The sequence below is a fragment of the Exserohilum turcica genome (genome assembly GCF_000359705.1).
Source record: "Exserohilum turcica Et28A unplaced genomic scaffold SETTUscaffold_8, whole genome shotgun sequence".
NCBI lineage: Eukaryota > Fungi > Ascomycota > Dothideomycetes > Pleosporales > Pleosporaceae > Exserohilum > Exserohilum turcicum.
In genome coordinates this window covers 1,210,830-1,232,187 of record NW_007360299.1, presented here as the reverse complement: position 1 = coordinate 1,232,187, position 21,358 = coordinate 1,210,830, and the positions used below count along the sequence as shown (strand labels likewise).

General features: G+C 51.8%; 6 protein-coding genes across 6 annotated transcripts; 5 read left to right on the top strand and 1 right to left on the bottom strand.

Moving 5' to 3' along the window:
• Nucleotides 1-1,901: 1,901 nt before the first annotated feature.
• Nucleotides 1,902-4,938, top strand: SETTUDRAFT_181727 (uncharacterized protein; the record flags this gene model as incomplete). Its single annotated transcript, XM_008032787.1, has 9 exons — nucleotides 1,902-1,979; nucleotides 2,040-2,167; nucleotides 2,196-2,361; nucleotides 2,418-3,110; nucleotides 3,158-3,346; nucleotides 3,421-3,730; nucleotides 3,816-3,918; nucleotides 3,942-4,507; nucleotides 4,562-4,938. 9 exons carry the CDS (start codon nucleotides 1,902-1,904, stop codon nucleotides 4,936-4,938), a joined length of 2,610 nt encoding a protein of 869 aa, XP_008030978.1.
• A 2,247-nt stretch (nucleotides 4,939-7,185) lies between these two features.
• On the top strand, nucleotides 7,186-10,571 carry SETTUDRAFT_99421 (glycoside hydrolase family 18 protein; the record flags this gene model as incomplete). The annotated part of the gene is made up of 4 exons (XM_008032786.1): nucleotides 7,186-7,366; nucleotides 7,511-9,367; nucleotides 9,427-9,770; nucleotides 10,089-10,571. The coding sequence occupies 4 exons, from the start codon at nucleotides 7,186-7,188 to the stop codon at nucleotides 10,569-10,571; spliced, it is 2,865 nt and encodes a 954-aa protein (XP_008030977.1).
• Nucleotides 10,572-11,268: 697 nt separating this feature from the next.
• On the top strand, nucleotides 11,269-14,631 carry SETTUDRAFT_98388 (uncharacterized protein; the record flags this gene model as incomplete). Its single annotated transcript, XM_008032785.1, has 3 exons — nucleotides 11,269-11,429; nucleotides 11,479-14,096; nucleotides 14,147-14,631. The coding sequence occupies 3 exons, from the start codon at nucleotides 11,269-11,271 to the stop codon at nucleotides 14,629-14,631; spliced, it is 3,264 nt and encodes a 1,087-aa protein (XP_008030976.1).
• Nucleotides 14,632-14,892: 261 nt separating this feature from the next.
• SETTUDRAFT_58079 (uncharacterized protein) lies at nucleotides 14,893-15,166 on the bottom strand (the record flags this gene model as incomplete). Its single annotated transcript, XM_008032547.1, has 2 exons — nucleotides 14,893-15,054; nucleotides 15,110-15,166. Coding segments are annotated over 2 exons (219 nt in total), but the record flags the coding sequence as incomplete, so codon positions are not given.
• Nucleotides 15,167-15,517: 351 nt separating this feature from the next.
• On the top strand, nucleotides 15,518-17,889 carry SETTUDRAFT_23932 (uncharacterized protein; the record flags this gene model as incomplete). Its single annotated transcript, XM_008032429.1, has 2 exons — nucleotides 15,518-17,458; nucleotides 17,770-17,889. The coding sequence occupies 2 exons, from the start codon at nucleotides 15,518-15,520 to the stop codon at nucleotides 17,887-17,889; spliced, it is 2,061 nt and encodes a 686-aa protein (XP_008030620.1).
• A 742-nt stretch (nucleotides 17,890-18,631) lies between these two features.
• On the top strand, nucleotides 18,632-20,519 carry SETTUDRAFT_23931 (uncharacterized protein; the record flags this gene model as incomplete). The annotated part of the gene is made up of 5 exons (XM_008032428.1): nucleotides 18,632-18,910; nucleotides 18,963-19,057; nucleotides 19,107-19,487; nucleotides 19,543-19,665; nucleotides 19,715-20,519. 5 exons carry the CDS (start codon nucleotides 18,632-18,634, stop codon nucleotides 20,517-20,519), a joined length of 1,683 nt encoding a protein of 560 aa, XP_008030619.1.
• Between the last annotated feature and the right edge of the window lie 839 nt (nucleotides 20,520-21,358).

Below are 21,358 nucleotides of genomic sequence, written 5' to 3'. Positions count from 1 at the left end.
TAACTTGCAACGACGGTATAGAACATGTAATGTCGAAGATTGTAGTACGATATGTCTGCCAGACGAAACTGAGTGTACATAGAGATATGGAGCCGCAACCGCGCAAAACTAGGCAAATTGACTTATGCGAAACAACCACAGGATTTGAATAGAGAAAAGAAACAGCCTCTCTTACCCAGGGCAATGTCATCTTAGTCTGAGTATAATAGCCTAGATTCTATTTTATCATCTTATGTTATTGAAGCGGTATCGCGTCGATTGTCGCGTCAAGTTTAGTGAGGTGTTCAGCTTACTGGTAAAACATGCTGCTCATCGTTGATACTTAATCGCTCATTCGGCGTCTTGGCACTCCGATTATCGATTTGACGAGCTTTGATGACTGAGCTTACGGTGATACAAAAGGTTGCTTTGATCGCAGGCTGTCTCACACATCGTGTGCTCATAGCTAACGCTCGGGGTAGTTTGAAATCCGCGGCGTCAGCACGTTAAAATCACGCATGCAAACAAACAAAGCGACACGCGTGGGGCGTGTGACGATTGCCATGTAATGTACACATTGCTATCACAAGGTATGCAAGGATATAATAGCATCCTAGTAATGGTTTTGCGAATGCTTTCCTTTGCTCGATGAAGATGACCATTGCAATTCTACTATAGAGAAAAGATTTGTAGAGGATTCGCATCATCAGCTACCCAGTGATATCGAAAAATCTAAGAAGATTCGGATACAATGGCGTCGATTGCAGCCAAGACACGGCGGTACTCTGTATGTGAAAAGCCCCCACAATGATCCCGTACACAAGACAGCTGTAGAGATCTAGCAAAGCAATACACATACGACAATTATTTTCAACACACAACCTTCCATTTACGCGTGCCATCATGTCAAATTTAAAAAGGCTTTCAATCCATTATCCCATATACGTGCTACGATCTTTGTTGCGCTCTCTTCTCGTAGCGTGACGGTGTCGGGCTGCACTACTTAGAGGAACAGAAGTCAGCTATACCATCTGAGTACAGAATTCCCAGATAACGACTTCTTCGGGCTCGGCATTGCACAATGGCGGTCATGGCGATGAGGTAATAACAGCACCGGCACATACAAAGGCCCTTTTGACTTTCGCCTTGGCCTCAGGTAAGTATCTTTGAGTTAGGGCTGCCCTCACCGTGTCCGTGCACAATTGCGCACAATCACGTAACGCGTACTTACACTTTTTTATCCTTGGTGTTTATTTCGATGCATCACAGGGGATAAGCTCTCGTAAGAGCAATTTGATTGCGAACCTTGGTATGTCGAACCAGTTACCGCTGCCTTGTCAATCAAATGCAGGCATATTGACTGAGAAGATCAAGAAGTATCTGTGCTTATGTACTATGTATGTAGATGAGCTTACGGGAGTGGCTGTGAAAAGTTCTTACGAACAGGGATGTACATAATACTACCGAGAATACTACGAAACATCTTATGTACTATCTAGTCTTGATGATTGCTTGGTATGCATATGTTTTTCTCTTCAATTATTAGTACTTTCAGATTTGAATCTATCATGAATGAAGAGTAGGCTGTGATCATTTCACAAGCCAGTCTTTGAGGAAAGAAGATAGATTTGATTTGTACTTACGACACAAATAGAAGAAAAGAGCTTGATACGAGGGTTACGGCTATAGTGAGGGCTTTAAACTAAGCTAAGAAACTTATCGGACCGATATCAGGACTTTTTTACAGGTGTCTCTGTAATTCGGCGTGCTAAGAAAAAGTTACTGGGCAGCTGTTAGATGCATATATAAAGTACAAGAGAACCCTAAGCAGTACAGCCTATTCACCACGAACATCTTCTAGTTGCCAGGGCGGCATTCGACCCGTTTGTATTCAACTTCAGCCTGGTTGTGAACAACTCAAAATGTTCACTAAAGCAGGCCGATACCTACTCCTAGGTATCGGGTTACCTGCTATTGTTCATGGAGCAGCGGTGGATTGGGTACGTGTTCTCCACACAATCCAAAAACAAGAGACGCAATACTTACACACTCACTTGTAGGGTTTTGGGACTCCGTTCGCTCTAGTGGGCGCAAAAAAAGCACCATGCCCGGATACTCTGGATCTCGCTCTTAAGGATTCTGCTACATACAGACCAGTTGTCGCAAACAGAGAAGAAACTGCTAGTCGGTGCGGAGACTACGGTCACAAAAGCTAGCCTTGATCTCTTCTTCTTCACGAACGGCTGGGATTTGATTTTCAACCAGACTACAGGGATTAGGTTACTCGAAGTCGACCCCAATGTCGATTACTGCTGGGCTAGCGCAAGCGCAGGGCCAAGCCTTGACAACTGCAACACCACTGCACCTGGCCAGAAGTTCTATGTGGGTTCAATGGGTTGAATGAAGTAGAATGATTTACTAACGCTTGCTCTTATTAGGCCCTTGCCCCAAATCTCCAGCTCCCCCAATTTTCTCTATACATAGACCGCTCGAGCGTTGTCCAGCCTCCTGATGCAGGCAAACCGTTGGTCACAGGCGCGGCTCATGCTGAGGGCGAATTCTGTGCGTACCTCAATTCAACTGGACAACTCCTCAAACGTCCACTCGACCTGGCCGCAAGCTGGCTGGCGCCTAACCAGGTGACCAATCTTACTTCCACTTCCATTAACACCGCTCTTATCCAATCTCCGGTGGACATTCCTCAATGCAACTGGGCGAAGGGCAATGACACCTATTCCACCATCCAAAGTTTAGGCTCGATGGATTGTGTCTTGTCTCAAGCGTATTCGAATGCTCCTGCCGACTGCATCAGCAAACCAGACAGTTTGGGGTGTGTCATGCACTATTTCCCGGCATTCTGTCTCGATCTGCCCACGGTCCGCGACAACAGTGATGCCCAAATTGAGGACTGCATCAGACGGATCGGCTCAGGACCTTGCGTAGCAAACCCCAATGGAGCAGCATGCGCCAGTAATCTCTTCGCTGGAATCAAGTATGTTGGTGATGGGGGTTCTTCCAGTGGGAGCGCACAATCACGCCGAGGTTTAAGTTCAACGCTCTCGCGTATCTGGCAGCAGGTGGACAAAGCGGAAGAAGACTTCTACTTAGGCAAGAATTTACCCCAACCCGAGGTGTTCAGCCGCACGACCTGCTAACTTGCTACCTAGGCGTTGTGAAGGCTGCAGTCAACTCGGGCATTGATATCTACAATTTTGGTGTCAGGGCCCTTAATTACTACACGGGCGTGCATTCTACCGAGTGGCGATCTACTTGCATAGGGGTTACCTACTTTGAAAAGCTATTCGACAAGACCGCGGCTGCGAATATGCGCGAGTCTTGCAATGCAATGTTTAATAGAACTATGAAGGTTTGTGATCATTTCATATACTTTCATCACTCCAAAACTATAGCGGCGAGCGCTGATCCCCGATTCTAAAATAGGAAAGCGCCTTGATCGAATACAACGGACCCATCGAGCAAGCGGGTCACATATTTTTCGAAATTGCCAACTGGCTGCTTCTTATCAACGATGTTAAAGCAGCGGTTCAGGCTATCGGCGCTGTCGATTGGCTGGTAGCCAAGTTCGAGGTTACAGCTTCCACCATCTCATCACGCGTCAAAGGATACATGCTGGAGGCCACCGAGAATGGTAGGACAGTACAGATCTTCCGTGACGCGGGCGATGGAACACCGCAAGTGCTTGGCCACAAAGATGACGTAGGAGCTTTAGTCAAATCGATTGAGGAGTCAGGTACGTCTCAAACATCACAGTGTTTGTTGTTTTCATCACCCTTCTCCTATCTTGTTTGACTGACCTCTTCTTCTTTATAACACAGTGCTGAGAGCTTTTAAGGATTCGACAATTGCAAGAAATGCGTCACTACTGGAAATACAAAGCGCCAAGGTTTCGAGGGTCTGCTACCCGCCCTCTGTTGCGCAGTGCGTAATATGTATCAAAACAGAGGCCGCTACAGATGGTTCAACAGCGACAACATCCCTGAGCCTCTTCCAGAACAGTTGGAAATGACTGAGTATTACAAAAGTGATGTAGTCAGAGTGAAGAAGAGGCCGATTAAATGGAAGCCTGAATTGACGACTGTGGATGAAGAATTTTGGCCGGTATTGGGAGATATCGTCTACTATGATGAAGAGGACAAAGAGTTAGTTAAAGGGGGGACCAAATTGTTGACACCGGTTTTCAACGGACCAGACGCGGTGGACCAGGTGGACGAAGTCGCCATGTTCCCGAAACAAATGTTGAATGCAATCAACAAGAACCATCCGGAAGCTCTTTCTGAGGCTCTCAACGAGGGATTGGGCCTTACTCCGGCAGAGTACGACAGCGTCTCTGCTTGGTTGACAAGAAATGAGTATGTGGAAGAACTACCACAGGCCATGAGGAAGATCCCATCTGTCGATGTTGCATGGTTTTATCACGGGAGATCTTATGATGCCAGAATTGTCGACATGCTCGAAAACCGCAAGCCTGGCATTGTAAGCGGAAGTGGCACGGGCTACACTGTTGCAGGTATACAAGGCTCCTTTTTCTCGACTTTAGCCAGCAAACTAACTCGTGCTATAGATTTGATATATCCCCAAGAGAACTGGGTTGTGGATACAATGCCCGGTACACTAGCCTTGGATCGAGCACAAGCTGGAACCAGCCAAATCATCTACGCGATCCACAGTGAGAGTGCACGCATTGTGGGTCCTGTAGTGGGGCTAGATAGCAAGGAGGCGCTCATAACTGGATCTGAGGCCGGCAAGTTTGAACTTGTCGGCCAGCAAGATGTAAAATTCGAGGGAGTCTCTGAATCTGGTAAACCACCAAGAAATCACTACGGACCCTGGACGATTTACTACTTTGCGGAGACTGGTTATGAGCCAGTAGCAAACGAGGGGGAAATCATGGATGCTATTGATGCTGCTTTTACGAAGCATGGAATTCAGGACACGTGAGAGGGAGTGCTAGTAGATCAGCTAAGAAAATTGGTGTCACCTATTATGCGCATGTTCCTGTTCAATATACGCGCCTAGGGCTTGTTAGTAGTAATCATCGGCCTGCAGCTATAGACACATGTATATGCAGGCGTGTAAGAACTCCACTTGCCAATTGGTTTTCAAATAGAATTGTAGACCTTTTCTAGCTTCAAATTTGAAGCCCAGCCAGTGCTTATGTGGTGAGGAAAGTCGACAAGTGTTTTCGATTATGGTACGTTGAAATTATCTATTCTTGAAAATGATATTTATCTCACTTGAAATTTATTACCCTCTCTCTGATTTCATGCACTGTAAAACAATATCAATAATTATGACAATTTGCCGGCAACGGGTATGCATAGTCACGGGGTGTGTGAAAGTCACGTGATTTGATCAGAAAGCCCCAATTGACATCAATATACTTCGTGACAGAATTCAGTGCAGGATATTGAGTATGATTTTCTCTAAAAACCATGGAAAATGGGCCCCCTCGAGACGCCCTGAGCCACTCATGATGGGGTGGCGTGTACCATGCTTGCGCAATACAAGCGAAGATATGCATCATTTAGGGTGACTGTGACGCTGGTCAGCCAGACAGAGAATCTTGACCACAGGTTTAGTTGTAATAAGGTGTTGGATTGGCCCTGGCGCAGATCGATTAATAGGCCCGATGTTCTAAGTACAGATCGATCTACATGTACCCGCACCCGCTGCGGATTTAAGCATGCCCTGGCGGAAATTGGACAACGTCTTCGCGTATCCACGTGGTTAAGTATCGAAGATGCAATTCGAGTCAGGCAAAGATCGGCAATTGCACTTACTGACATGCCTCGGTATCGTGAATAACTATAATCTCTTCAGGCTACCCATTACCTCGACCGCCCAGACTGGAGGGGCGCGGGCGCTTGGTCTTCCGCGGCTGTGGCCCTGTCCGGGTCATGAATCCGGTGGCTTTGACTCTGTCGTGAATCGCTTGCAGAAGATGTTAGCGTAAAGCCAGGCCCACTATGCCAATGAAGTCTTGGTAACGGAAAGGGGAAGAGAAATGTCTGACTGATATTTGAATGAAGTCAGCTGGACCAAAGCCGTAATAGAGGCCAAAGGCGTTGTATTAAACTGACTTTCTTCCGCTCTAGGGTCTTTCTTGATTGAGGCCAGCATTCTCAAGCAGAGGAACGGGTGCCAAGTGATGTGATGAAGGATCTAGTTAGACCTTTCCGGAAAGGGAATGGTTGACGCTGTATGCCCCTGATTTGGCGCATCGCTTACGCCGTAGCCGATATCTTCAGGCACATTCAACACCTCGGGGCCCGGACTCGTACCTTGATTGAGACGAGACCCTCAATTGCAGCCATGCCACCATGCGACAATTCCTGCAGGCAACCATCGCAGCCCCATCTTTTTCTTTTTGCCAACCCCACTCCAAGGAGGTCTGCGCCCCTGTTCTGAGTCGTTCCTCCGACCCGACCAGAAGATGCTGGTACAACGCCCGTCGCAATGTCATACAAAAAACAAATTGCTGGACTCATCTTGACGTCTTTCCTATGGGTAGACCAGGGATGAAGCGACCGGAAGGCTGGACCGGTTGAACCGACATGGCTTTGCGATCAGGCACATTCCCACCCCTCTTCCATTGATGCGCTACCACTCCAAGGAACGCTATCCATGGGCATTAACCGAGATTGATATCCTCGATACTAGGATGGGACCCATTCACCGGTGTTCAGTCTAAAGAAAGGCATCGTCATATGCCAGGGATCTAGATGCAAGCCATGCTCAAACTTAGCGCTCGCCTAAAAGCACACATTGCTGGACGCCCTACACTGCTTGGGCCCAAAGCAGCTAGGTCCACGACCTCTCTACCAATGACACGGCAAGTCAACAGCCATCCTTCTGTTCCTGCAGCTTCATGATCTCTGCCGTCTCATCCTGCACGATGGCATGGCTGCCTGCTGCTAAACGACTCAATTCAGTGACTAGCCGCTCATGCAGGTACCACACCATGTGGCCAAGGCTAGATAGAGTGCAATCTCCCCGTCTTCTTTTCCCATCGTGAGTTGCACTGCTTCCCAGTCCACTCTCAAGTCACTCTTTTTCGAGTCTCGACTCTACTTGCAGCATTTTTTGCTTGCGTCCTTTCATTGAGCTCGCTCATCACGATCTTTACTGGTCTTTGGCCGTCCTATCATTACGAATCGTATTGTTAATATTCTTAAAACTGGAATAATGATCTCCTCACTCTTTGCTCGCGCTGCTTTTGCAGCTGGGCTTCTTGCCACTACTGGCTCTGCTACTTTTAATGGCGCTGCTAAGACGAACATTGCCATGTATTGGGGCCAGGGAAATAGTCAGATCCCGCTCTCCGAGGTTTGCGCGGATCCCAATGTTGATATTGTCAATATTGCCTGTAAGTCTTCACTCATGATATGAAATGCAGTTGTTTCACTGTCAAGTTGGATACATATCTGTCCCTCGGGTTGAAACAACTCTCAATATTATCAGACTGCTATCTATAAAGAAGAAAGACTGCTAATTCCATCGTCTTCTACAGTCGTGAACAAGTTTCCCAAAAAGCGAGGCGAATACCCGGGCACAAATTTCGCCAACGCCTGCGGCGACGCCTACTACATCGATCCAACTACCAACCAGCCCAGTGCGTTGCTGAGTTCGTGCCCTGGTGTGGGTGATGCCATTACTGCTTGTCAACAGAGCGGCAAGAAGGTCCTGCTCTCACTCGGTGGTGGCTGGCCAGTCGATTACTACCTGCCCACGCCCGATGTCGCCAACTGGTTCGCCGAGTTCTTGATCGGAGCATTTGGACCCGTTACCCCTGAATGGAAAGCTGCCAACAAGCCTCGTCCTTTCGGAGATGCGGCCGTTGATGGTTTCGATCTTGATCTCGAAGCTGCCCACTACGAAATGCCTTCTCCGGAATACCTCTACAAGAACTATGATGTCTTCGGCAAATATGTCAAGAGCCACTCCAACATGCTCCTGTCCGGTGCTCCTCAGTGCATCGTTCCCGATGCCAGGATTTTCGAGGCTCTCAAAGAGGTTCCTTTTGACTTCTTGTTCACTCAGTTCTACAACACTTGGATCTGCTCTGCTGCCAAAGCCGCCCAAGATATCAAGAGCAACAGCCCAAGCACTTTTACCTTCAACACCTGGGTGACTTGGTTAAAGGCAAACTCTAAGAACCCCAACATCAAGCTCTACCTCGGACTCGCAGCAGGCCCAGATGGTCTCCCGACGTTCAAAGACCAGTACCTCGCACCAGAGGACGCCAACTTGCTTATTGAGACACTCAAGGACAACAGCATGTTTGGTGGTGTCATGCTTTGGGAGGCTTCTGTCTCCACGCGAAACCCAACTTACGGAAAGTCTTACGGTGAATGGATGAAGTACGCTGTTGAGGGTACTTTTAAGGAGAATTTCCACCCGATCGTGTCTTCTAGCACCATCGTGTCGTCCACAATCACCCCTTCAAGCACTCCTGTCTCGAGCACTCCTATTAGCAGCACTCCTATTAGCAGCACTCCTATTAGTAGCACTCCTGTTTCGAGTACTCCTGTATCTAGCAGCATGGCAACGAGCAGCACGCCATCTCCCTCGGATTATCCTTCCTCCAGCACTCCAGCATCCAGCACCCCCGTTTCGAGCAGTCCTATCAGCAGCACTCTTGTCAGTAGCACTCCTCTCTCGAGCACTCTTGTCAGCAGCACTCCTCTCTCGAGCACGCCTGTTTCTAGCAGCATGGAGACGATCAGCACACCTTCTCCGTCGGACTACCCTGCCTCCAGCACACCTGTGTCCAGCATCTCCGTGTCTAGCAGCATGGCGACAAGCAGCACGCCTTCTCTCTCATCTTACCCTGCCTCAAGCCCAGCACCTTCGTCCCTCTCTAGCATGAGTGCATCACACATTGAGTCGTCGTCTATCCCCACAAGTTCGCCATCCGGCACGGCTAGCAGCTCGGTTTCCGTTACTCTCTCGACTGGAAGCCTCAGCTCCATGACATCGTCCACTCCCAGTGTCTCGCCATCCGAGAGCATCAAGAGCTCTTCCTCCATCAGCTTCAACAGCGAATTCTCTACCTCTTGCAGCACCTCAACCAACGCCTATTACACTGGTGTTAGCTCAAGCTCTGGTGTCTATCCCACCGCGACTCCCGACGCCACATACTCTGCATCTTCTATATCCTCTGTTGCTTACTCTGCGCCATACTCTGCCGTTTATCCCTCTTCGGTGTCTTCAATCAAGTCGTCCGCGCTCCCTACCGAGACTTACCCTGCTGATTACCCAGCTGCTTCGAGCATTGGCTACAGCATCGTGTCTTCCGTCACCAAGAAGCCCGAGCAATCTGCGTACCCGACTGTTCCTGCTGGCTCTACCACCAGCGTCGTCACCAGTAAGTCCATGATGATTTTTTTGGTTTCCAAGCAACACATGCTAACTAACCTCCCAAAGCTACCTATGTCGATCTCTGCTCCACCGGTCTCTCCACGGGCCTCACCACCGTCACCACGACCTACGTCGCAACCGTCTGCACCAAGTGCGCACAGCCCACTGGCACTACCGATGTTCCCGAGGGATGGACTACTAGCGTATACTCTGCTAGCACCACCGTTGTGACCATTACAAAGCCTATCACGACCGTCACCGACGTTCCCGCATACCCGGTCTCTACTCCCTCTGTCGCATACCCTGCAGAGTACCCAGCTGTTCCTGAGGCCTCCATGCCTGCGTACCCAGCTGTGCCTGAAGTCTCGAAGCCCGCGTACCCAGCCGTGCCCGAAGTCTCCAAACCTGCTGTTCCTGAGATGTCGAAGCCCGCGTACCCAGCAGTTCCTGAAGCATCCAAGCCTGCTTACCCAGCTGTGCCAGAGGCCTCCAAGCCTGTTGTTCCTGAGATATCTAAGCCCGCCCACCCTGCCTCTACACCCTCTGTCGCATACCCTGCGGAGTACCCAGCTGTGCCTGAAGCCTCAAAGCCTGCTTACCCAGCCGTCCCCGAGGTCACTAAGCCTGCCTACCCTGCCTCTACTCCTTCTGTCGGATATCATGCAGAGTACCCAGCCGTGCCCGAGGCATCTAAGGCCGCCCACCCAGCTGTTCCCGAAGCCCCCAAGCCCGCTTACCCGGCTGTTCCTGAGATGTCCAAGCCTGCCCATCCAGTTGTTCCTGAAGCCTCTAAGCCTGCCTACCCAGTTGCCCCTATGTCCACAGAGATGGCCGGTTACCCAGCTGTTCCTGAGGCCTCCAAGATGGCTGAATATCCCGCCGTTCCTGAGGCTTCCGAGGCTCCTGAGTACCCATCTTACCCTGTTGGCAACGAGTATCCCAAGAAGCCTGTTGAGAATGAAGTTGCGAGCGCGATCCACATGACTCTTACCAAGGTCTCTGTTCCTGCTTACACTTCGGCCCCTCACCCATCGGCTGGCGTTCCTCACGTCCCCGCTGGCGCTGCCCACAATGCTACTGGTGTGTATGTGCCTATGTCAACTGGTTCCATCCAGCCCACTGTGCAGCCGCAGTTCGAAGGCGCCGCTAGCCGGGGCGGTATTGGATTGATGATGCTGCTTGGTGCAGTTGGTGCAGCCATTGTTTTGTAAATCTATATGTAGGGGAGACTTTGTTACTTTTGGAGATGTTGGTGTAGCGTGTTGGTACATAAATATGTTTCTCATGTATATCCATTCTAGTGTCGAGATAGTACCGTCTGGCGGTATGTGTCATGCAATTACGCGCAATACGCATTATACAGGGCCATTGTTTGATTGTGATGTCTCGTGTCCCGTCAGCGTCTCGCGCGAGTCGGATGGTTGTACCCCTCATGCCGACCAGGGCGCATGGTCGACTGGCGCATGGCCAAGTTGGTGCATGGGGTGTACTTGGACCAATGTACAGAAGCCTCTAGACGGATCGGGGCCTGTTACTAGTCATGCATGGAAAAGGTCGACGTTGATCGGCTGCGGGAGGCCGCGGGGGAGAGAGCTTGGAGCTCAAACATGGTGGAGACGGCCTAGTCACCTTTCGTCATTCGTTCGCGACGTCCAGAGAACAACGACCTGGACGCGCAGCCTTCGCCCACGCCCCAACACTTACCGTGAGGGCGCCGACATGCTCACACAAAAGACGCCAAATCTACGTATCGTTCCACCTGATTGAACTTTACACATCGCCTCGCCTCCGACTGGCTGTGTCTCGAAAGCCTCGCTTCGGGTTGCGTTTGCCTCTCAGCTACCTTCTTAGGCCCCCTCCTCTTCACCAGGAACCCGCAGTCTCTGGCGAATCTCGCCCCCGCCCAACATGAAGTATACCGTGTACGACCGCTTGTTCAAGCGCGAGGTTGGCCAGCAGCGCAGGAACTACTCGGACACCCGATCGTTATACGGCGACCGCAAATGGGTTGACGATCTCGATATCGTGAATGAGCTTGAAGGCCACACCGGATGCGTCAACGCCCTCAGGTAAGACCCCGCTACAGATTGCTTCAAGAGAAGCATCTGACCATTCCAGCTGGTCGAAGTCTGGCCGTCTCCTCGCCAGCGGCTCCGACGATCACCGTATCAATATCCATGCCTATCAGCCAGAATCGTCGACCGACCAATTCAACCTCACCACGTCCATTATGACAGGACATCGCTCCAACATCTTCTCCGTCAAGTTCATGCCATACTCCAACGACCGCACCATTGTTAGTGCTACAGACGATGTGAGGATATTCGATATTGAGTATTCAGGGCACTCGGCTTCCCGTTATGCGGCCAGCGCAGGCGGCGCACGAAATTTGGGTACAGCACGGAGCAGGGTGTCGCTTACCGAGGGCGATACAAATGCGAAAGCATTCCGTTGCCACACCGATACGGTCAAGAGAATCGTGACAGAAGACAACCCTTTCTACTTTCTGACATGCTCCAACGATGGAGATGTACGACAATGGGATATACGCCAGCCGGCCAGAGCATACCCACCAGCGCGAGACAGTATGATTCCAGCATGGGCGAGGGACGAAGACGCATCAGACGACATCCCGCCGCCACTCATTTCCTATAGCCGGTATGGACTAGATCTTAACACGGTCTCCTGCTCTCCTAGCCAGCCCCACTATATTGCGCTCGGCGGAGCACACCTCCATTGCTTTTTGCATGATCGACGTATGCTCGGCCGTGACATCAACCATGAGCGCGGATCCAGGCTTCCGACTCCAGCAAGTTGGAATGACCATGATGATGAGCTTTTAGGAAAAGCGACACAATGTGTCAAGAAATTCGCTCCCAATGGAAAGCAACGTATGAGCAGAAGCGACAGCGGCCACATCACAGCATGCAAGATAAGCGATGCCCATCCAAATGAGCTCGTCGTGAGCTGGTCGCAAGATCACATCTACAGCTTCGACATTTTGAGGGCACCGGATGCAAGAGAAAAAACGACGCCCACAAAAGCATCAACCAGTGAATCTGGCAGCCGAGTAAAAGACAGTAACAGGAAACGCAAGCGACCCAAGTCGAGCGTCTTATCTCAAGAAGCCGCTGAAAGGGGAGGATCAAGACAACGAACCGAGAGTGCAGAAGACGATGACCTGGCACTGCGTGTCACATATGGCAATGGACAAAGCGAAGATATTCGTATCCAAACGCCAGCCGAAAGTCGTATGACTCAGGAAGAATTGAATGAGTTGCGAGGGACGGACCACTACCGGATTGCAAGCGCAGCCGTCAAAATTGCAGACCGTATTTTCGATATTGGTGAACTTGGAGAGTCTGGGCAGCATTTGGCCTTTACTTCGATTCTGGGCCTGGCAAACTCGATCATCTCAGATATGGACGACATAGACCGGACATGGACTTACCCCATCGACCCAGATCCTGTCGATGTTGCTGTCCAAAACAAGCTTCGTGACAGTCGCGCAGCCTCACGTCGGTTTGTGCAGGCTGCTGGAACGTTGGCGCGAGTGCTGGGCGGGCAGCTGTTGACTGGGGCTAGCTCTGATGCTTTGATTGCGCAACACTTTGCATCAATCCAACCGGCACCGCGGGAACGGCAATTGCCCCAGCATGAGCAATTCGGATACGACTTTTTGAAGGCCATACTGTTGTGGCTTGACAGTGGCCCAGGCGCAGTAGTTGAAGGATTCTCAGGTCGGAGTAGCGGTGCTCGTCTACCTATCCCGCATGGGTCCGACATGGATGCTATACAAGAGCGACTGATTCCTTACTTGATGAGCCTTGCAAGCGATGATAGTATCGTCAACCCCGATGCCTCCAAGTACGAGACAGATGCCACTCGAGTTCTATTTTCTTCTGAGATCGAAGCAGTCGATGCTTTTGGCCAGGCGCTACAAATTCCCTTTGCAGATCTCACCGGTACCGATGGATCAGCTGCAGAAGCGGCATCGTCTGGTGAGCCTACACAAACACGAGCTGCAGCGAAGAGGAGATGGGCATACCAGGTTGGAAGAGGCGTCCTGCTCAATGCCTCGAAAGACATCAACTTTGCCTTTGTGGACCGCGCTTATGGCGGCCGGGGCATTTCAGATAAACAAATCAGAGCTACAGAAAGGGCGCTAAGGTCACGGCAAGCAAATATCAATCCCAGGGTAGATGAAGGTCCTGTTCGCGATGCAGAAGTAGTCAGCGCGGCAGCTGAGCCAGATACTCAGGGAGACAATTCTCCGGGCTCTGCCACGCCGGTAATACCGAGATCAACAGTGGTTGAAAATGCTGAAGACAATTGGGAAGAGCTAGAAGAGCAAGACGATGATGATGACGACGGCGAGAGTGATGGAGACGTAGACTCTGATGATGGGCTAGAGGATGATGACGACGACTCTGAGGATGGAGATGAAGAGGGACTGCGGCGGACAAGAAGCGGCCACATGCTATGGCGTACTGACTTTGGCCGAAGTCGCTACAAACGATGGAAAGTCGAACGTGATGTTCCATGCGCGCCTCACACACGTGTTTACACCGGACATTGTAACGTCAAGACGGTGAAAGACGTCAACTACTATGGTCTGCAAGACGAGTATGTTGTCAGTGGAAGCGATTCAGGCCATATTTTCATTTGGGATCGCAAAACAGCACAGCTTCTCAACATACTGGAGGGAGATGGTGAAGTTGTGAATGTTGTTCAAGGTATGTCCATCAACTCATGCATGATCAAACGCACCGCTAACAGAACTCAGGCCATCCCTATGAACCACTGATGGCTGTATCGGGCATTGACCACACCGTCAAGATCTTCTCGCCGGATGCTCATCTTCAACGCAACGCCCGCAAAGGCGTAGGCGTGCATTCCTCAGATCCCTCCTCGTTCTCCAGTCTCCGCTGGGGCCGTAGTGGCCGTAGTCGCAGCACTGAAACCCCAACCGAGACAGAAACGGAGCCTGCAGCGGAAGCGCTGAGTGACAGCGATGACGAGGTTGCGCCTGGCGGACTCGCTAGCCGCCGCAGAATGCACCAGAATTATCAAATTACAAGCCAGAATGACATGGATCGGAAGGGCGGAAGAGACGATTATTTCATAAGTCAAGCTGTGTTCGCACAGTTGGCTAGGCACATCGCTATGAGTCGAGCAAACGCTGGTGGGAATGGAAATGGCGAGGGAGAGGATGGGGAGGAGGGCAACGAATCCATTGTCATCACCGACGACAATTGCAGTATCATGTAGGTGGGAGATGGGTGGAGTCACAGCAGGCTGCTTGTGGTGGGACAGGCTGATTATAATTTCCGTCTGTACTGATATCAGGCCGTATAAGTATGCGGCCTGGCAGCATCACCATTAAACTATCAACTCTTCAATTTCAGAAACAACTCGGCAGTATTGGACCTGGATCCTTTGCGCCGATTACGGGTTTCACCCCTGTTTTTGTGCGGAGACCAAATCCACATGTGATGTAGTGCTAGGCGCTGTCTACGAGGCCTTCTTCTGCTGGGCCTTGAGCGCCTTCTTGCGATTGCTCTTGATCATGACGACCGAAAGGAAGCTGCCGACGACGGTGGTGCCGAGAATCAGGAGGATGACGGGGATACGGATGGCCCAAACGCGGGGGAGGAAGAGAGAATGGAGGATGTGGTCGTCGTCGACAAAGGGCTGCTGCTGTTTAGCATGCATGCTGGGCAAGCAAAGGGTAAAGGAGGCGTCGCACCATGAACAGTGTCCACACTGTGTAGTAGACGAAGACAACCGTCGCAGCGACGAGCATGCTGAAGCCCACGAGGCGATCGGCCTTTGCAGTGTTAGCGTGGGTGTTGCTTGAGCGCGCGCAGATGTGGGCATACCATTGTGAAGTTTGGTGGATTCGAGGAACGAGTGAATGAACTTGGAGTGGCTTGGACGTGGTAACCATCTCGCTGTCCCTTCCCTCCCCCCCAACGACGCGCCAAGCCCAGACCCCTGTCGGCAAAACCGCGGTCCGTCCGCCGCAGCTGCATGGCCGACGGCTGCGAGACTAAACTTTTGCGAGGCGCGTCACTCTGGACGCCTCCACCTCGCCTTCTCCTCGCATCCTCACCCTCCGTCCCCCCACCCGCCACGACCCTGCTACTCAGCGACGATGGAGGTCGCATCTGCCGTTCGCCTGCCTTCGCCCGAGCCCGAGGTCGATGCCCAAGACGTTCCGCGCAAGCGCGAGCGCTCGCCGTACGATGGGCCGAGTGCTGGGCCGTCCAAGAGAAGTAGGAGAGACGAAGATGAGGACGACCATCGCAACGGCGGAGCTGGCCGCCGCCCGCCGCCGAAGCCCACTACCGACGACCTGCCCGAGGACGACTCGCGACTGAAGCTCTTCCAGAATGCCTTTAGCGCGAATCGCAAGCTGCCCATCGACGACTCCAAGACACGTGCTGGAGGCGCGTACATCCCCCCCGCGCGACTGCGCGAGATGCAAAAGTCGATTACGGACAAGAAGAGCGCAGAGTTCCAGCGCATGGCTTGGGAGGCGCTGAAGAAGTCGATCCAGGGCCTGATCAACAAGACAAACACGGCCAACATCAAGATGATAGTGCCCGAGCTGTTTTCCGAGAACCTGGTGCGCGGCCGCGGCCTGTTCTGCAGAGCCATTATGAAGGCGCAGGCCGCGAGCTTGCCCTTCACCCCCATCTACGCAACCATGGTCGCCATTGTAAACACCAAGCTTCCGCAAGTCGGCGATTTGCTGGTCCGGCGTTTGATTGTGCAGTTCAGGAAGGGTTTCAGGAGGAACGACAAGGCTGTTGCGCTGTCAAGCACCATGTTCCTTTCGCATCTGGTCAACACACAGGTCGTCCATGAGATCCTGATTGCGGAGATCCTATTGCTTCTGCTCAACAAGCCGTCGGACGACTCTGTTGAGATTGCCATGGGCATCATGAAGGAGGTCGGCGCCTTTCTGGATGAAATGAAGCCGGCCATTGCCAATGCCATCTTCGATCAGATGCGCAACATCCTTCACGAAGCCGACATTGACAAGCGCACGCAATACATGATCGAGGTTCTTTTCGAGGTTAGGCGCACAAAGTACAAAGACAACCCAGTTGTGAGGGAGGAGCTGGATCTTATTGAAGAGGAGGACCAGATCACTCACAACCACACGCTCGAGGGTGACTTGAAGGTCGAGGATGGCTTGAACATTTTCAAATTCGACCCCGACTACGAAGCTCACGAGGCCGAGTACGCAAAGATCAAGGCAGAGATTTTGGGTGAAGAGGAGGGCAGTGACGATGACGGCTACACGGATGCATCTTCTGAAGACGAGGAAGACGAGGAGGTCAAGGCAATGGATGTCAAGGATCAGACCAACGCCGATCTTGTCAACTTGCGCCGAACAATCTACCTGACTATCAAGAGCAGTGGTGGTTTCGAAGAGTGCGTTCACAAACTCATGCGGATTAACTTGCCACAGGGCCTGGAGAACGAGCTCACAACCATGATTGTCGAGTGTGCTAGCCAGGAGAGGACGTATGAGAAGTTTTACGGTATGATCGGAGAGCGATTCTGCAAGCTGAACCGCATGTGGACAGACCTGTTCGAGGAGGCGTTTGCACACTACTACGAGACTATCCATCGTTTTGAGACGAACCGTCTGCGCATCATCGCTCAGTTCTTCGCTCACTTGCTAGCATCCGACGGTATCGGCTGGCACGTGTTCCAGGTTGTGAAGATGACGGAGGAAGACACAACGTCGAGTTCTCGTATCTTTGTCAAGATTCTGTTCGAGGAGCTTCTGGCCTCGCTTGGCCAAAAGGTCGTTGTCGAGCGCTTCAAGGATCCTATGCTCCAAGACAGCCTCACTGGCCTCTTCCCCACAGATGCAGACGACCAGGGCAAGACACGCTTCTCGATCAATTTCTTCACTGCGATTGGCATGGGTGTCCTTACAGAGGGTATGCGTGACTGGCTTAAGAACAATGCGCCCAAGCCGAAAGCACTTCCCGAGCCAGAAAGTGATTCGGACGATCGCAGTGTCTCGTCTCGGTCCAGCTACAGCTCGCGCAGTTACTCACGGTCGCGAAGCCCTGTCCGTAGAAGGAGGGATTCAAGATCCAGCTCGCGAGGCAGATCATACACACGCAGTCCAACACCTGACCGCAGGCGTGGCGGTCGTGGCCGAAGCGGTAGTTATGATTCTGCATCACGTTCACGCTCACGATCGAGGTCTCGGTCTCGTTCTGCCACGCCTCGGAAACTTAAGAGCAAGCGCTCCTACTCATCATCTGTTTCCCGCTCCCGCTCCCGCTCTCGTTCGCCACCTCGTCGTCGCGACCGCAGCCCTTCATACTCGGTATCCCGCTCACCACCTCCAAAATCAAAATCTACGCGCCGCCGTAGCCCTTCAGCGTCTCCGTCTCGCTCTCCGCCTCCGCGTCGTCGGAAATACTCAACATCCCCTTCGCGATCGCCGTCACCGCCACCAAGACGCAGACGCGACTCAAGCAGCCCACCCCCTAGGCGCAGGCGTGCGTCGTCTAGTCCACCGCCGTCGAAAGGCAAGGGGAAAGCAAGAGATGATAGTGCGAGTCCGCCACCGAGACGCAGGAGGGATTCTAGTAGCCCGCCGCCACGGAGGAGGAGAGACTCGTAGTAGGTCTTTGTCTGAGAAATTATGATGGTCTTACTTGACTGGTATTAGTTGAGGGAGGTGCTTAGTCGGAATAATGTATTTGTATGGCTTGGTAGCATTTGTATACTGTATTAAAGCATTCATAGCGAAATTGAGCGAAAAGTGATTGTGAGAGATGGTAGCTTCCTTTGCTTGAGTGCAAGTGTGTATACGAGTGTGGTCTGCCGTAGAAAGTTCGAGGCTTCGTCTTACAATGCCTTTGTGCAGTGTCTTCACATTCACCTTGTAGGGCTTGCAGCTAGTTTCACCCATCACTTCACTGTGTAGCGTGCCACGCCACAAGCACGCGGCAGTGAAGGAGCATGTTTTGCAAACGGGGCACGACACGCTCACGTCATTGTTTGTGTCGTGTTCACGGTGAGCGCCTTCCACGAGCGCAAACACCCTTGTCTTTGCCATTAACCTATCAGCGAGGTTGCAATCGAATCCAGTGTCACCTACGATTTCTATCTCAGTCACCTCGAAGTCACCCAAGACGGCCCTATCTCAACCCAGCTTCCTCGTGTCTACTACAACCTCCTTACTTAGTGCCACATTTCAAGCACCACAAGCACAACCGCAACTCAAATCATGGCTGAACTCAAGGCAAACCTTGGTCCGTATCGGCTCAAAGTCGCTCTCGAGGCTGACCGTCAAGGCGCAAACTGCTTTGTCCTCGACGTCGGTCATGACGAGGATGGCAACCAAGTCGCATCACTGGACCACGTCAACGAGATTGTCTACAAGTACATCTCGAACATTGAAAACCTGTATCAGCCCACGACCAAGCTCTATGTCGTCGGCGACTGGAACGTGACTCCCAAGGAGGAGCGCCCCGAGACTGAGGGTCTGAACCATCCTATGGACAAGGTAAGCATACGCAACGCTTGGTTGATTGAACATAGTGCTAACACTGCGGAAGCTTCGTGTTAAGAGCAGGGCGGAGCAAGAGTGGTATGAGGCCAGCAAGAAGATTGCCAAGCTCGTTGATCACATGCCTGGACTGAAGGAATTGACGTAAGTAATGGCAATCACCGTTGGCAGTATACTCGTTAACACGATGCAGGTGGATGGCAGGCCTACCTTTCATGAGCATGATGTGGGAGACGCTCTCGACATCGCTCACGAAGCTCATCATCGACCTCGGCCAGCCAGTGCGCGTCGAGCAGGATGGCGACATCGAGTACAAGTCGTACATTACGCAGAGCAAGATGAAGCCTCTTGTCCAGCAGACGCAGCTTAAGGAGCTCCGGCTGTTCCGCATGCACGATTCCATGCAGCCCGTCATCTGGGAGGCTATCTTTAGGAACGTAGCTGAGAGCGGCGTGCGTGTTGCAGACTTGCAGATGGCTGCTGAGCCCATTGTGCGCGCGAACCACTGGCACAAGGCGGAGAATGTGGTCGGCTTGACTGTTCCCAAGCAGGATTCCAAAGAGCAGGAGTACAAGTAAGTTGGCGTATCCATGTGTTGTTGGTGTTGATCAAGGACTGACAGTGCATAGGGGTATTGAAGGAAAGGGTGTTTTGCACCACTCCTTCGGTACTGGCGAATATCTCGACGCTTTTTGCATGCGCAAGGCGCGTATTGCAGCGGGCTTGGACGAGCTGAAGCCACTACCTCTCTGGTAAGTTGTCTTCTTGGATGCATGAAGTCGGACTAACTCTATGCGCTAGGTGCCTTAAGCTCGACGGCTTTGTGGTCGACTACCTCCCCTTTGAGCACGAGCTTTCTCGTATTGCTCTGCTGACCTGCGGCAACGACTGCATTGATAGCGGTCTGCGCGCTCCCAAGACCCCGTGTACTCCGCACAATCGATGGGGTAAGATTGTCAACAATGCGCCTTCGCACTGTCTGATCCAGTGGCCCAACTGGACGGGTGTGTTTGATGACCACGGTCACCAGCGCGACAACCACGGCGCTGTCGTCTCGCAGGAGACTGGCCTCTCGACTCCGGCTAATGAGCTGCCATCCCCATCGCCGGCGCCCTTGACCAAGGAGTTTCTCCACCTGAAGGATCTGGGAGATGCTCTCGACGAAGCAGACAAGAACGGTGGATGCTCTGCAGCTTTGCCCGAGGTTGTTACAGAGGCAGCAGCTACTACACCGACGACTATGGCTTCTGATGTGTCCATCTGCGGCTCCGAGGAGCCTACGCCCTCTGTGGGAACGGCGGGTCGCAGCTCCCCCAAGCTCTCTCTGCTCGATGGGTCTGCAAGCTCGGGTACCATCTCGCCCATGATCCGAAGCCAGATTCTGGGTGACGAGGGCATGATGGAGTCGATGATTTCTACTGACAGCAGCTTCGACCACGTGAGCCCTCGGGATGTTGAGGCAGGCTCGTATGTTGCAGCGCATGACTATGACGGCACGGCGTCTGACAGTAAGAGCGAGTCCAAGACGGGCATCTTCAAGCATAAGGTAAGGCGATCTTTGGAGTGGTTGTCTGGTTCTCGTTCTGGTTCTGGCGAGGCGTTTTAATTTTGGCGTGGTTCTCTTTTCTTTTCTTCTTCTTCTTCTTCTTCTTCTTTCTTGTTAATTCCTTTTTGTCTTCTAGTGTGGTTCTTTTTCACTTTGTTCTTTTTTTTTCCTTGCCTTGGTGCTGAAACTTTTTTGTTTTTGTTTTTTCTTCATTCATGGGGGGCTGACACTGAGGGAGTGAGATGGTGTGCATGGGCAGGGTCTGCTGGCAACGGCCAATCTCGTAACCCTTGTATTCACTCCTTGCTTTTTTTTCTACCTTTTTTGTACAGGAACTGATGGCTGGTTATGAAGTGGGAGGGAGGGATTTATTTGATGCAGGGACGGATGATTCATGGAACTAGTAGGACGAGCCCATGCGCCAAGTTTCTTTGCTCAGCGCTTGGATGGTTCTTGAGGAGGGCGTCTTGGAAAAGCCGGTGTAGGTGTGGCGTGGGTGGGTGGGACATGTCGAGGTGTGTATTGTCCATGTCCATGTCCATGTAGAGTCGAGGCGAATGGATAGCTCTCTGGACTGTGCACCGCTTTTCTTTCCTGTTTGCCGTGCCCGTGACTCGGTGGTGGGGTGATGTGTACTGTACTTCCTGTGCGTCCATGTACATGTACATGGTCGAGTTTTGTGAATAGTGGCGATGCAAGTACGCGGTACGTAGTCGTCCTATAAGTACTAATGAGCAGACACGAGAAGCCTTTTGTTTTTTCAAAGCGAAACCAGGAAACGCAGAGTCTGTTCCCATTCGCAATCTATCAAGGAGGGGGCATATATGCACACTTGAGTATAACGTATTCCACCACCGAGAGTGCCACCCCACCGAGTGTGCCACTTTTTCTTGGCATCG